We start from the raw sequence: 15,890 nt of genomic DNA on the forward strand, positions 1-15,890 counted from the left end.
CTGTAATAGATGTATAAGTCATGGCTCTTCTGACAAGGTTCTGCTGTGTTTAAACTGGGAATGTTTCTGGGAGGTGTCTCTTTTTAGAATTAATGTGCAAACTGGGGAGAGGAGTGATATGGTGAGTTTGGCTGTGTCCTGCACATGGTAATACATGAAGTTGTTGTTTGGGAGCAATAGATTTTAATTTCTACCCAACACTTCTCTCTTTTTTTAGGAGGGTGCAAATATCAATAAGTCCCTAACAACCTTGGGGAAGGTTATCTCTGCTTTGGCTGAGGTGGTAAGTGTTGCCTTTCTTTTGTACTGCTGACAGACTGTAACTGATCATATTTCTTCTGCTCAAACTTTCTTCCCATTACTCTTGGTTCTCAAATGCATCTATACAGCTGTAGTTGTGTCTTTAATGCCTGCATTTAGTTTTAGCACTTGTCTGTTTGCAAGTTTCTTTATGCTCTGTTGGCAGGAATTGAAGTATTAGGGAATAGTTTAACATAGAACACTTAAAGAAGTCCACATTATTTGGAGAACTTGCTCTTCCCTGTTATTAGTTTACACTCCACCACCTCTAAAACCCTCTTACTGAACTGGGAGACTGGTAGTTCTTCAAAATTAATTTCTTCAGTGTGTATCTGAATCCAGCTGGGGGCACTGCTGCAGCCTTGATACATGGTTTCCCAGGAGAACAGAAGATTCTGTAAGGTAGGCCTCAGGAAGTGGGAGAGCGACCAAGGATACCAGAAACTGTTCGTTAATAAACAATTTTATTGAAAATTTCAATAAAATTGTTTATTAACGAACATCCTCCAGTTTCTGGTATCCTTGGTCGCTCTCCCACTTTCTGTACACTACTGTTTTTACCGTGGGGCGTTTGAGTTCTCCGCTTGTTGGCGGATTTTCTCTCACAGGTAGGCCTCAGGACCACAGCAATTTTTAATTTCCCTTTAACTTTGTAACTCTAACTTTTCCATATAGATGTGACAGTGGCATAAGTTCAAATTTGGGGCCCTGAAGGAAAATTTTGCTGAAAGCTACCCATAGCTGGGGAGCGCAGCCCCACCGAAAGGTTTAAATTTAGATAAAGGCAGAGTGAACCTGACATCGGTGCCAGGCAAAAAGTACAGACTATTATAAAGAACAAAATTACAGAGACTATACATAAGCATGGATTAAGAATATAAAGCCAACATGGATTTAGACAAGGGAAATTTTGACTCGCCAATCTATATTACATTTCTTTGAAGGGATGAGTAAACATGTAGATAAAGGTGGATCAGTCAATATTGTGTATCTGGATTTTTAAAAGGTATTTGACAAAGTATCTCCTAAAAGACTCCTGAGGAAATCAGAAAGTCATGGGATAGGAGGTGATGTCCTATTGTGGATTAAGAACTGGTTAAAATATAGAAAACAGAGAGTAGGGTTAAATGGTCAGTATTCTCAATGGAGAAGAGTAGATAATGGGGTTCCCTAGGGGTTTGTGCTGGGATGCTGCTTTTTAACATATTTATAGATGATCTAGAGATGGGAATAACTAGTGAGGTAATTTAAATTTGCTGATGACACAAAGTTATTCAAAGTTGTCAAATCGCAAGAAGATTGTGAAAAATTGCAAGTGGACCTTACGAGATTGGGAGACTGGCACGCTTATTTTCGAAAGAGAAGGACGCCCATCTTTCGACACAAATCTGGAGATGGGCGTCCTTCTCGCAAGGTCGCCCAAATAGGCATAATCGAAAGCTGATTTTTTTTGCGTCCTCAACTGCTTTCCGTCGTGGGGACGACCAAAGTTTGCAGGGGCGTGTCGGCAGGGTAGCGAAGGCGGGACTGGGGTGTGATTAGGAGATGGTCGTCTTCGGCCGATAATAGAAAAAAGAAGGGCGCCCCTGACAAGCACTTGGCCGACTTTACTTGGTCCATTTTTTTTCACGACCAAGTCTCAAAAAGGTGCCCCAACTGACCAGATGACCACCGGAGGGAATCGGGGATGACCTCCCCTTACTCCCCCAGTGGTCACTAACCCCCTCCCACCATAAAAAAACAAGTTTAAAAATACTTTTTTGCCAGCCTCAGGTGCCATACTCAGGTCCATCGCAGCAGTATACAGGTCCCTGGAGCAGTTGTAGTGGGTGCAGTATACTTCAGGCAGGCGGACCTGGGGGGGAGGTGGGAGGGGTCTCAGCACCTAAGGTAAGGGAGCTATGCACCTGGGAGCAATTTGTGAAGTCCACTGCAGTGCCCCCTAGGGTGCCCTGTTCGTGTCCTGGCATGTGAGGGGGACCAGTGCACTACAAATGCTGGCTCCTCCCACAACCAAAGGGCTTGGATTTGGATGTTTTGGAGATAGACGTCTTTGGTTTCCATTATCACCGAAAACCGAGGACGACCATCTCTAAGGTCGACCTAAATGTCAAGATTTGGGCGTCCCCGACTGTATTATCGAAAAGAAAGATGGACGTCCATCTTGTTTCGATAATACGCGTTGCCCTGCCCCTTCGCCTGAAACGTCCTTAGAGATGGACGCCCTTAGAGATGGTCGTCCCTGTTTGATTATGCCCCTCTGGGTATCCAAATGGCAGATGACATTTAATATGAGCAAGTGCAAAGTGATACATGTGGGAAAGAGGAACCCAAACCATAGTTACGTGATGCAAGGTTCCGCTTTAGGAGTCACCGACCAGGAAGAAGATCTAGGTGTCATCGTTGATGATACTTTGAACTCCTCTGCTCAGTGTGCAGTGGTGACTAAGAAAGCAAATAGAATGTTAGGTATTATTAGGAAAGGAATGGAAAAAGAAAAAAGAGAATGTTACAGTGCCTTTGTATGGCTCCATGGTCCAGCCACACCTCTAATATTGTGTGCAGTTCTGGTCACCGCATCTCAAAAAAGGTATAGTGGAATTTAATAAAGTACAGAGAAGGGCGACGAAAATGATAAAGGGGATGGGATGACTTCCCTGTGAGGAAAGGTTAAAGAGGCTGGGGCGCTTCAGCTTGGAGAGGAGACGGCTGAGGGGAGATAGAGATCTGTGAAAACCAGAATAATACAGGTATATCAAAAATATGGAATATAAAAAGAACTTGTATATAATTGAATAAAATGGGGGAGAGAGAGGAACCCTGTGGAACCAACCCATGGTTCTGAAATATCACTATTCCAATTAATGTTTAATACTCAATTAAAAAAAAAAAGTCCCTAAACCAATTCCATACCATCCCTGTAGCACTCACCATATTCAAACAACCCAATAGAAAGAAAGTCATATGCTACCACATCAAATGCTGCTCTATACCCTTATCTAAATATACCATCAATACCTCTGTACCCTTATCTAAATATATTCTTAAATTTAAAAGATGGCTTGTTTAATGGCTTCTTCCTATGCTCTCTTAATACAGTATTGCCACTGCTTAGCACTTTGAGCAACCACACGTTTTACTTTCAGCAACAAGATTGAATCCTGGGTCTGCAGGTTACATTAGGTTATCCAGTGTGATTGTTTTTAGTGGTGGAATTCGAAGTTTGGTCTGTAGATGTCAGCTCTACTTTGACATTGTGCAACACTAGAAACTATTGAGGTGTGCATAATAATAACATTTTGTGTATCTGGTTTTGTTTGTAGCAAAACAAGAAGAAAAAGTCTGAATTTATCCCTTACCGTGACTCTGTGCTCACTTGGTTGCTGAAGGAAAACCTAGGTAAGACTCTTAACAGTTCACGCTTTTTTTTTTTGGCAGAAACTCTTCTTATGGGTAATGAAATGGCCAACTTCAGGGTTTGGTTTTTGGCTTCCATTCAGTGATACCCACAGCAAGAGATGCTTTATCTCTTCAGGATTTTTACATCCAGTTTCCCAAATCAACATATGATTTTACAAGTGGTCAAAATTTAATGTGGGCTGTAGGAGATGAAAGAGGTTGGAAACTGTCACAAGCATACAGCATATCAGAAGCAAGGAAAGAAGGGAAAAATGTATGTTTCAAAGTCATTCCTGATTGTTCTTTAACAAGTATTTAATAGTATTTTAAATAGCTGTTGCCCAGCACATAAGAGCACTGCTTTGAGAGAATTTAGATACAACATTTTGGAATGTTTTGAAGGGTCGACTTTTTCCCACTCTGTTTTTGAAAAATGATCGAAAGGTCTTGACATTCTTGAACATTTTTCATATTTTGGTGCCTAAAAAGTACAATTCAAAATACTTCAGAGTATTTCTTTATGTATTTACGTGAACTTGATATACCGCCCATTGCATTATAGGTATTGCTAGGTGGGTTACAACAAGCCTACTAGGTAGGTAAAGGAAGCAAAAAGGGGAAGGAAAGAGGAGCCAGGTGAAGAGGTTGGAAAGGAAAAGAGGAAAACTGCTGTTTATTGTGGGGGAGGGTCTGGGAAGTTGTAACAGTGACCAGGAAGCAACCTAGGAGCCAAAGTTGGCATGAAAAAGCCAGGTAAGCAATTTCTTGAAGCCTGGGAATGATTGTTCCTGCTACATGTGCAAGGGGAGGAAGTTCCACAACAGAGGGCCTATGTAGGAGAAAGCAGAGCATCTGGTAACATCTATATTTCGGGGGGAAAAAAGGCATGAGAGGGAAGATAGAGAAATTTAAATAGCTATGCGGTATAAATGCAGAGGTGGCAAATCTCTTTCAATTGAAAGGAAGCTCTGGAACGAGGGGGCATAGGATGAAGGTGAAAGGGGATAGAATAAGAAGTAACTGGAGGAAATACTTCTTCACAAAAAGGGTGCTGAATTTGTGGAATGGCCTCCCGGTGGAAGTGATACAGACAAAAATAGTACCTGAATTCAAGAGTAAGTGGGACAAGCGCAATAAATCCCAATAAATAAATAGGATCTCTAAGGAAGTGATAGGGAGAGTAGATAGCATGGATGGGCAGATTGAATAGTTATCTGCCTACATTTTTCGCTGTTTCCAGGCGTATCTGAGTGTTGGAAGGTAGACTTAGGAGAGATAACTGAGGGGACCGAAGGGCGTGAAAAGGGACATAAGGAGACAAAAGCACAAAGAGAGAGCCCGGGGGAGAGGCCTTTGTATACCAGAGTCAGGATCTTGAATGGATGTGGGTCAAGATTAGTAGCCAATGTTCAAAACTAAGAGTGGAATCACTTGATCAAAAGACTGTGCATTGTGTAGGAACTTAACCAAAGTTGATTGGATGAGCTGCATCCTTTTGAAAGCGGGAGACCAGATTAAAGAGTGTTACTGTAATCTAGGTGGGAATTGACTAAAGAAAGACTCAGCATACGCAGAGATGAAGCAGTCAGGATGGTCTTGACAGAACAAATTCTCTATGCAGAGCTAATAAAAGCTGCCCATAGGGGGTGTGGTCCTTCCTCATACTTTCATCCATTGTATTTCCAGATGGATGGGAGTTTTGTTAGGGAATGAGGCAGGGTGGAAGGGGAGTTTTCTTGTCAGAGGGGGTTGGGGGTGGATGGTGAGGTCCTCAGATTATCTGTTTGGTGACAACTAATTCCTTACTCTGGATGATGAGAGCATGTTAGTTTTGCTATGACTGTAATATTTACCATGGTAATGGGAGAGATTAAGGTTATTACAATGACAAGGGCTTGAATTCTCCATATAATGAAGCATCTAAGCTGTCTGTTTCTATATGCTTTATTCAAGAAACTCATTTAAAGGAATGGAGCAAGAGACTTCTATACCATAGGAATTCTTCTCACGGTTGGTTCTCCCCTCTATCTAGTAAGAAAGCTAGGTGGGGGGAAGGTATTTTCTTATCTAAAGATATACAAGCGATGCTGTTACATAGTATATCTGACCCACAGGCTGTTACTTGGCTCTCCATTTTGATAATCAAGGAAAGATATACAATGTAGCTTCTATCTATGCCCCTAATGACGACCAAAAGACCTTTATTCCATGATGGAGACAGCTTTTTTTTTTTTCTTACATTTGTACCCCGCGCTTTCCAACTCATGGCAGGCTCAATGCAGCTTACATGGGGCAATGGAGGGTTAAGTGAGTGTGTGTGTGGTAGGGGGGGGGGGGTGTACGTGGGTGTCTTTGACTGGGAAATTTGAGAAGAGGGGAGAGGCAGTTTAAAAAGAGCAATTCCATAACTTCTGTGTTTCATTGTATCAAAGTTTCAATGCTGCAGAAGGAAGGAACTTCTTCTCCCCCAGAAATGCATTGGAACACTTTTGGGAGTTTTATTTGGAACCCCTGGTCTGATCTGTTGCGTTTTCCTAGTAGCATAGTAGATGATGGCAGATAAAGACCTAAATGGTCCATCTGTCTGCCCAACCATCACACTCTATCAATTCACAATTAAACATCCATATACTGATCTTTATCTTTCTTTGTCATTTTCGGGACACAGACCACAGAAGTCTGCCCGGCACTGTCCTTATGTCCCAACTTCTGGAGTTGTTTTGCTGTCAAAGCCCTTTCCAACACATCCTAATCTCTCTTGCCATACATGGGACGTAGCCCATAGAAGTCTGCCTGGCACTGGCCTGGCACTGGGTATAGTTCCTTCCAGCAGAAAACGCCAACTAAGCACCGTTCAACCCATCAACAAGCATGCAACCATTTAAGTTTTATTTTCATACCATCCTCTTTCTAATTAGAGATACTCTGTGTTCACCCCACACCTTTCTGAATTCCTTCATCGTTTTTGTTTCTGCTCATGGGAGGGCATTCCATGCATTGATCACCTCTCTGTGAAAAAGTATTTCCTGATACTACTTTTGAGTTACCCCACAACCTCAGTTCATGTCCTCTAGTTTTATTGTTGTCCCATCTCTGGAAAACATATGTTTGTATGCTTATTCCTTTCAAGTATTTAAACGTCTATATCATTTATACCTTATCTCTCCTTTCCTCTAGGTTATATATGTATTTAGGTCTTCCAGTCTCTTTTCGTATGTCTTTTGCCACAGAACCATACCATTTTCGTCACCTTCCTCTGAACTGCTTCAAGTCTTTTTACATCCTTAGTGAGATATGGCCTCCAAAATTGAACACAATACTCCAAGTGAGGCCTCATCAAAGAATTGTACAGATGCATCATCACCTCCTTTGTTTTGCTGGTTATGCTATCTGTGTAGCCTATCGTCCTTCTGGCTGTGACAATCATCTTGTCACAGTGCTTCATTGCCTTGAGATCTTCAGGCACTACACCCCAGGGTCCCTCTTCCTGTCTATGCATATCAATTCCTCTCAGATTTCTATGGTTTGTGCCATGAAAATGGCAAGGACAAATCAAGATGAAGTCTGCATATGCAGTATCACATCATACCTTATGTTATGAGTTTGTCTTGTTGGGCAATCTGGATGGACCATACAGATCTTTATCTGCGGTCATCTGTGTTACATACAGTTCCCTAGAATTTCTGCTCCTCAAGTGCATCGAACTTGATGTGTCTTTTCTGTGGTTTTCTCATGCCATGTTTGATCCTGTTTTGTTAAATTTTCAAATGGTTGTTTTGCCTTCTTGACACGTTATGGGTAATTTGTTTCTTATGTTGGGTAGGAAAGATGCAGTGCCCCTGACATTCGGTGACACAAGGTTAACCTCTGAACAAATCATAGTAGCTAACTACTACTACATATAAGTAATACAGATACAGTGGGGGAAATAAGTATTTGATCCCTTGCTGATTTTGTAAGTTTGCCCACTGACAAAGACATGAGCAGCCCATAATTGAAGGGTAGGTTATTGGTAACAGTGAGAGATAGCACATCACAAATTAAATCCGGAAAATCACATTGTGGAAAGTATATGAATTTATTTGCATTCTGCAGAGGGAAATAAGTATTTGATCCCCCACCAACCAGTAAGAGATCTGGCCCCTACAGACCAGGTAGATGCTCCAAATCAACTCGTTACCTGCATGACAGACAGCTGTCGGCAATGGTCACCTGTATGAAAGACACCTGTCCACAGACTCAGTGAATCAGTCAGACTCTAACCTCTACAAAATGGCCAAGAGCAAGGAGCTGTCTAAGGATGTCACGGACAAGATCATACACCTGCACAAGGCTGGAATGGGCTACAAAACCATCAGTAAGACGCTGGGCGAGAAGGAGACAACTGTTGGTGCCATAGTAAGAAAATGGAAGAAGTACAAAATGACTGTCAATCGACAAAGATCTGGGGCTCCACGCAAAATCTCACCTCGTGGGGTATCCTTGATCATGAGGAAGGTTAGAAATCAGCCTACAACTACAAGGGGGGAACTTGTCAATGATCTCAAGGCAGCTGGGACCACTGTCACCACGAAAACCATTGGTAACACATTACGACATAACGGATTGCAATCCTGCAGTGCCCGCAAGGTCCCCCTGCTCCGGAAGGCACATGTGACGGCCCGTCTGAAGTTTGCCAGTGAACACCTGGATGATGCCGAGAGTGATTGGGAGAAGGTGCTGTGGTCAGATGAGACAAAAATTGAGCTCTTTGGCATGAACTCAACTCGCCGTGTTTGGAGGAAGAGAAATGCTGTCTATGACCCAAAGAACACCGTCCCCACTGTCAAGCATGGAGGTGGAAATGTTATGTTTTGGGGGTGTTTCTCTGCTAAGGGCACAGGACTACTTCACCGCATCAATGGGAGAATGGATGGGGCCATGTACCGTACAATTCTGAGTGACAACCTCCTTCCCTCCGCCAGGGCCTTAAAAATGGGTCGTGGCTGGGTCTTCCAGCACGACAATGACCCAAAACATACAGCCAAGGCAACAAAGGAGTGGCTCAGGAAGAAGCACATTAGGGTCATGGAGTGGCCTAGCCAGTCACCAGACCTTAATCCCATTGAAAACTTATGGAGGGAGCTGAAGCTGCGAGTTGCCAAGCGACAGCCCAGAACTCTTAATGATTTAGAGATGATCTGCAAAGAGGAGTGGACCAAAATTCCTCCTGACATGTGTGCAAACCTCATCATCAACTACAGAAGACGTCTGACCGCTGTGCTTGCCAACAAGGGTTTTGCCACCAAGTATTAGGTCTTGTTTGCCAGAGGGATTAAATACTTATTTCCCTCTGCAGAATGCAAATAAATTCATATACTTTCCACAATGTGATTTTCCGGATTTAATTTGTGATGTGCTATCTCTCACTGTTACCAATAACCTACCCTTCCATTATGGGCTGCTCATGTCTTTGTCAGTGGGCAAACTTACAAAATCAGCAAGGGATCAAATACTTATTTCCCCCACTGTACCTGTATGGGACACGAAAGCTATCTGCAGGCGTTCATTTTTTTTTGTTTTTGTACTTGGCAAACTTCAGCAGCTTTTAGTAACTCTCTGCTAATAGGAGTTCCAAACTACCCTATATTAAGATTGCAAGTAGTACAGAATACTGCCATTCAGCTCCTTCATGGAGGGAGGAAACACTCTCTCCACACTCGTCCTTCCCTACACCCCTTCCCGTGCACTCTGCTCCATGGATAAATCCTTCTTATCTGTTCCCTTCTCTACTACTGCCAACTCCAGACTTCGCGCCTTCTGTCTCGCTGCACCCTACACCTGGAATAAACTTCCTGAGCCCCTACGTCTTGCCCCATCCTTGGCCACCTTTAAATCTAGACTGAAAGCCCACCTCTTTAACATTGCTTTTGACTCGTAACCACTCGCCTCCACCTTCCTGTACACATTAATTGATTTGATTACTTTTTTTTGTCTATTAGATTGTAAGCTCTTTGAGCAGGGACTGTCTTTCTTCTATGTTTGTGCAGCGCTGCGTACGCCTTGCAGCGCTATAGAAATGCTAAATAGTAGTAGTAGTAGTAGGGAGGAAACATGACCGTGACACTCTCCTTTTCTTATCTGAACTGTGGCTTCCTGTTGCCTACCGGATTCCTTATAAAATTCTCCTTTCTCACCATATCCCGTCTCCTGGCCTCCCTTCCTTTCTGTCAAATCTTCTTATAGCATAGTCAACTCAGCGATTTCTTTGCTCTGCTTTGCAACTTTTGTTGATTATTCCAAATTTCTGCCAAATCCATTTGGACGCTGTAAGGACCTCCTGCTTTGGAGTGATGGTTTTGTACAGGCTCATACTGGATCTCAAGAGAGTCAGTTCTTCCCTCTGAGTTCCACGCTTTCAGGTTGAGACTCTGTGCTTGGTAATTGCTTCAGTGCAGTTGGGCAAGTTCCAGCCTGCGTGGGCCAGGCAGAGGCATATCTTCCCATTCTGTTCCACAAGTTGCACATATGTTTCCTGTGCTATTGTAGTTTCCTGAGCAGACACTTTCAATTCAGGGCTCTTTCCTTTGGAAGATGCGTGCTCTCGCCCAGGGTGCTATTGTGGTTACAGTCAAAGCAGTTAACATTTATTATAGACAATCTAAGCTTTTGAATCTGGGGCAATGGAGGGTTAAGTGACTTGCCCAGACTCACAAGGAATTGCAGTGGGAAATAAATAAAATACTTTAATTGTGTGATTAATCACAATAAACATTTTTTTTTCAAAATGCAGCACTAGTTTGCATTAATTTACATAAGTACATAAGTAATGCCACACTGGGAAAAGACCAAGGGTCCATCGAGCCCAGCATCCTGTCCACGACAGCGGCCAATCCAGGCCAAGGGCACCTGGCAAGCTTCCCAAACGTACAAACATTCTATACATGTTGTTCCTGGAATTGTGGATTTTTCCCAAGTCCATTTAGTAGTGGTTTATGGACTTGTCCTTTAGGAAACCGTCTAACCCCTTTTTAAGCTCTGCCAAGCTAACCGCCTTCACCACGTTCTCCGGCAACGAATTCCAGAGTTTAATTACGCTTTGGGTGAAGAAAGGTTTTCTCTGATTTGTTTTAAATTTACTACACTGTAGTTTCATTGCATGCCCCCTAGTCTTAATATTTTTGGAAAGCGTGAACAGATGCTTCACATCCACCTGTTCCACTCTACTCATTATTTTATATACCTCTATCATGTCTCCCCTCAGCCGTCTCTTCTCCAAGCTGAAAAGCCCTAGCCTCCTTAGTCTTTCTTCATAGGGAAGTCGTCCCATCCCCGCTATCATTTTAGTCGCCCTTCGCTGCACCTTTTCCAATTCTAATATATCTTTCTTGAGATGCGGCGACCAGAATTGAACACAATACTCAAGGTGCGGTCACACCATGGAACGATACAACAGCATTATAACATCCTCACACCTGTTTTCCATACCTTTCCTAATAATACACAACATTCTATTCGCTTTCCTAGCTGCAGCAGCACACTGACAGAAGGTTTCAATGTATTATCGACGACGACACCCAGATCCCTTTCTTGGTCTGTAACTCCTAACGTGGAACCTTGCATGAGTAGCTATAATTCAGGTTCTTTTTTCCCCACATACATCACCTTGCACTTGCTCACATTTAATGTATGTATCTCTGCCATCACTCGATCACTGGAGGATCATGATCTTGAGCTGCCATTTTGTCCGTGGTTGGTGGATCCATTTTACAGTGTACAGTTTAGTTAGAATTTGATATACCGCTATACGGATTCACCATCATAGTGGTTTAAAAAGTAGCTGTCCTCGGAGAACACTTGTTACAGGTGAGTAGCTTTGTTTTATTGCCTTCAGTTCAAAGTCCTGTGATTGGTTCATAACTCTGTCTGCACAGGCATTCTGCTTAATCTTTATAATATGCTTACTCCCTTCTCCTCTGCACACGATGCATTTGTTGTGTGCACCAGTTAGCTATTTCCTCAGTTTTTACCCTTGCCTTGAAGGCAGACAGACTTGCTTTGCATCCATGTGTCCTTAGTACTGGAACTTTGACCAGAGTTACCAAATTTAAATCTGAGAGGAGTGGACTACTGGTTAGAGTGGTGGACTTTGGTCCTGGGGAACTGGGTTCGATTCCCACTGCAGGCACAGGCAGCTCCTTGTGACTCTGGGCAAGTCACTTAACCCTCCATTGCCCCATGTAAGCCGCATTGAGCCTGCCATGAGTGGGAAAACGCAGGGTACAAATGTAACAAAAATAAAATAGATACTATTGGAGATTCTACATGGAATGTTGCTACTATTGGAGATTCTACATGGAATGTTGCTATTCTACTAGCAACATTCCATGTAGAAGGCTGTACAGGCTTCTGTTTCTGTGAGTCTGACGTCCTGCACATACGTGCAGGACGTCAGACTCACAGAAGCAGAAGCCTGCGCGGCCACATTGGTGATCTGCAAGGGCCGACTTCTACATGGAATGTTGCTAGTGGAATAGCAACATTCCATGTAGAACCTCAAGTGGAGGAGTGGCCTAGTGGTTAGGGTGGTGGACTTTGGTCCTGGGGAACTGAGGAACTGAGTTCGATTCCCACTTCAGGCACAGGCAGCTCCTTGTGACTCTGGGCAAGTCACTTAACCCTCCATTGCCCCAGGTACCTGCATATAATATGTAAGCCGCATTGAACCTGCTGTGAGTGGGAAAGCGCGGGGTACAAATGTAAGGAAAAAAAATATATAATGATTTTAAGCCAGATTTAAATTTATATATATATATATATAGGCAGAAATTTTCAGACCTGGCTGTCCGCTGTGATTTGTCAAGGACCACAGCTTGGTTTTAGCTTGATTCTGTGTTGTATTTGTTCTATGATAACTTTGCTATGTTGTTAGCATTACTGTATTTTGCTGAGATCTCTGTTTATTTTATTCTTCTCTCTGATTCTTTTAACTCCTTGTACTGTTCAGATATTGTCAAGAGTCAAGGATTTGATATATGATATACTGCCTTTCTGTGGTACAACCAAAGCAGTTAACATTTATTATAGACAATCTAAGCTTTTGAACCTGGGGCAATGGACTTGCCTAGGAGCATACGGAACCACAGTGAGAATCAAATCAGTTCCCTAGATTCTCAGCCCACTGCTGCTCCTCCACTGTTGTAACTTTTACTTTCAGCTTCTATGACATTTTGGCATTATAAAGCTGACCTAAAGTAATTTTACCTTTCTCATAGGTGGAAACTCGCGCACAGCCATGATTGCAGCCCTTAGTCCAGCTGATATTAACTATGAAGAAACCCTCAGCACACTCAGGTAAGCTGTGGTGCTGTTCAGTGTGCACAGTACTTAAACCTGTCACTAAGATGTGAAGAAATAGAGCAAATCCTAATTAGGACAAAATCGCTGGCAGCTTAGTTAAAGACCTGTGCTGCCTTCAGCCGTCTTCCAACCCTCAACCACTGGTCGATGTAGCTTTCAGTGAGGTGGTGGCCCTATCATTGAAACTTGCAACTTTCAAATACTCATTTTTCCCATTTCCACATTACATCGTATGAACTGCAGAAGGAAGTTCTCTTTGGCCCAATGCAAGTACTACAGAGAGTGCTAGCAGTAAATTTAAGACATTGAGATCATACTCCACAATACCCTGGCTTAGAATTGAGGTCCATTGTAGTGGCTGACTGAATTAGAATTTTGTTATCGGCGCCAAAACTGGCCTGAAATTAGAATTTGGCCTTGTTTTGGTTTTGGCTGAAAATGTCGGTGTATTTTTGGCTGAAACTGAATACCCTCTCCTCCTAGCCAAAAGTGGGCCCCACGTTGCCTCCTTGACCAAAAGTGGACCCTGCTGCCAGCCTCCAACCTGGTAGGCTCTCCTAGGGCCTACTTTATAAACCCTGGTAGTCCAGTGACCTCATCGGGACAGGAGTGATTCCAAGTCACTCCTGTCCAAGCCGGCTCTGCAGTCAAAATGGCTGCCATGACATCCCATTGAACCATTTTGAAATTGGATCTGGAGTACTATTACTACTACTAATAGCATTTATATAGCGCTACCAGACGCACGCAGCGCTGAACACTTGACATAGAGAGACAGTCCCTGCTCAAAGAGCTTACAATCTAGGTAAAACAGACAGACAAGACATTACAGGCAAGGGAATTAGGGTAGAGAGGAACAGGGAGGAGGAGAGCAAATGAGCAGTGGTTAGGAGCCAAAGGCAGTAGTGAAAAGGTGAGCTTTCAGCATAGATTTAAAAACAGGTAAAGAAGGAGCTAGACGTATGGGTTCGGGAAGACTGTTCCAGGCATAAGGTGCAGCAAGACAAAAGGAACGAAGTCTGGAGTTAGCGGTGGAGGAGAAGGGGGACAACAAGAGAGATTTGTTCAGAGAGCGGAGTTCACGGGGAGGAATGTAGGGAGAGATGAGTAGGCAGGAGTGATCCAAGTTGCTCCTGTCCATTTCTGCAAAAGAGACATTGCCCCCAAATGCCTTTCACAAGGCCTGGTACTTTGTAGTTTAACATTATTTTTCCTTCAAGGGAACTTGTTTTGAGATGACCTGAGTTGTCTAATAGGCTTATACTGTGGGCGACCGCAAGAAAGAGATACTATCTGAATTTCACCCGTTCCAAATGTTGAGATCTATCTGAAGGGAAAGGATGTAATTCAGTTGCTAACGCTTCCATGAAACCCTAACTCAAATAATCTTTTCATGAGTAAATGTTGATTTATAGTATCAAAGGTCGCTGTTAAATCTAGTAAGAGAAGTAACACATCCCTTCGTTTATCCAGACTAATGTCATTAGCAAGAGAAATTAGTACTGTTTCTGTTCCATGTTTTTTTTCGAAAGCCTAATGGTCTGTTACTAAGAACACCACAGTATCAACATGTCAGAGAGTTGAAAGTAAACAAATTTTTTAGAAAACTTACTTATAGTAATTGTGAAACCAGTCTGTAGGAAGAGGAGGATCCTTTATCCAACTTGCCACCTTTAAAAATTGGTTGTACAATATCAAGTTTCAGGGGTTTCAGTGCAATACCCTGTGTTTAGAGAGCTATTAACAATATAAGACAAGAGGTGCCACCCAGTCTTTACCTTCTTTTAGCAAACCTGCAGGAATGGGGTCCAATTGACATGACAGAGCCTTAATTTTAGCAAGCATCTCTTCTTCCTCTTTCACTGTGACCACACTGAACTGATGCAAAGTATTTGTCAATTTGTTTTTCCAGAAGATGTGATAAAATTTTGAGTAGGTATCAAGAAATTTGGGGATTTGTCTCTGTTTCCACTCTGTTCTAAGTGATCAGAGTAGTTACTATAAAGGTTCTCTCTCAGATGATCCAAATCTATATTCCATTCCATTTTCTGTCTGATAATTTCAATCCTATCTTAAAAAAACAACCTGAGAAAAGTGATTTGCTGTCATGCCTGATTTAGTTTTTAAATTTGATCTTGAAGCATTAGTACATTTCTTTAAGATTTCAAACAAATGTCTAGTTCTATCCTCTTCCATATTTAATTGATTAGTAATAAACACTTTTTTGCTTTCCAGATATCCTCTATATAGATTGCTAATTGGTTCTTTATATTTTGTCAGTGTTTCATCATCTCTAACTTTTTCCCCACTTCCTTTCAAATTGTCTAGATCAGCGGTTTCCAAACTTTCCTGGGTCATAGTAACATAACATAGTAGATGACGGCAGAAAAAGACCTGCACGGTCCATCCAGTCTGCCCAACAAGACAAACATATGTGTATACCTTACCTTGATTTGTACCTGCCTTATTCAGTACTTCCCGCCTCCCATAACCGGCTCTGGCACAGACCGTATAAGTCTGCCCTCCACTATCCTCGCCTCCCTCCCTCCCAACCACCCACCCCTCTTCCCCCCACCTGCTCCGCCACCCCTAGGCTACACATTTCCTCTCAGGTCTCCCCCCCCCCCCCAATAATGTTGAGTCCTCCTTTGCTGGCAGGGATGCCCAAGCCCTGCCAGTCAAAGAGGTCTGCTAACTGAGGCCCGAGCTCCATGCTGCTTGTGCAGCGAACAAATTGATAGCATGCTTCAGCCACTGATGCCTGCATTCCTACACATGCCCCCCCTTCCTCCTTTCCATCCAGTGTCTCTGCCTTCCTTCTATCCTCCCTTCCATCCAGCTTCTGCCCTTCT

The 15,890-nt window shown here is 42.9% G+C and overlaps 1 protein-coding gene across 2 annotated transcripts in view; it reads left to right on the forward strand.

The window, feature by feature from the left end:
* Positions 1 to 15,890, forward strand: part of KIF1C (kinesin family member 1C) — a 199,345-nt gene that overhangs the window by 133,825 nt on the left and 49,630 nt on the right. For both annotated transcript variants that reach the window (XM_030187259.1, XM_030187260.1), the window contains exons 9-11: positions 218 to 283; positions 3,624 to 3,699; positions 12,954 to 13,032. In XM_030187259.1, coding sequence (XP_030043119.1) covers positions 218 to 283; positions 3,624 to 3,699; positions 12,954 to 13,032 — 221 coding nt within the window. The remainder of the gene's footprint in view (positions 1 to 217; positions 284 to 3,623; positions 3,700 to 12,953; positions 13,033 to 15,890) is intronic.

This window comes from Microcaecilia unicolor, chromosome 14 (genome assembly GCF_901765095.1).
Source record: "Microcaecilia unicolor chromosome 14, aMicUni1.1, whole genome shotgun sequence".
NCBI lineage: Eukaryota > Metazoa > Chordata > Amphibia > Gymnophiona > Siphonopidae > Microcaecilia > Microcaecilia unicolor.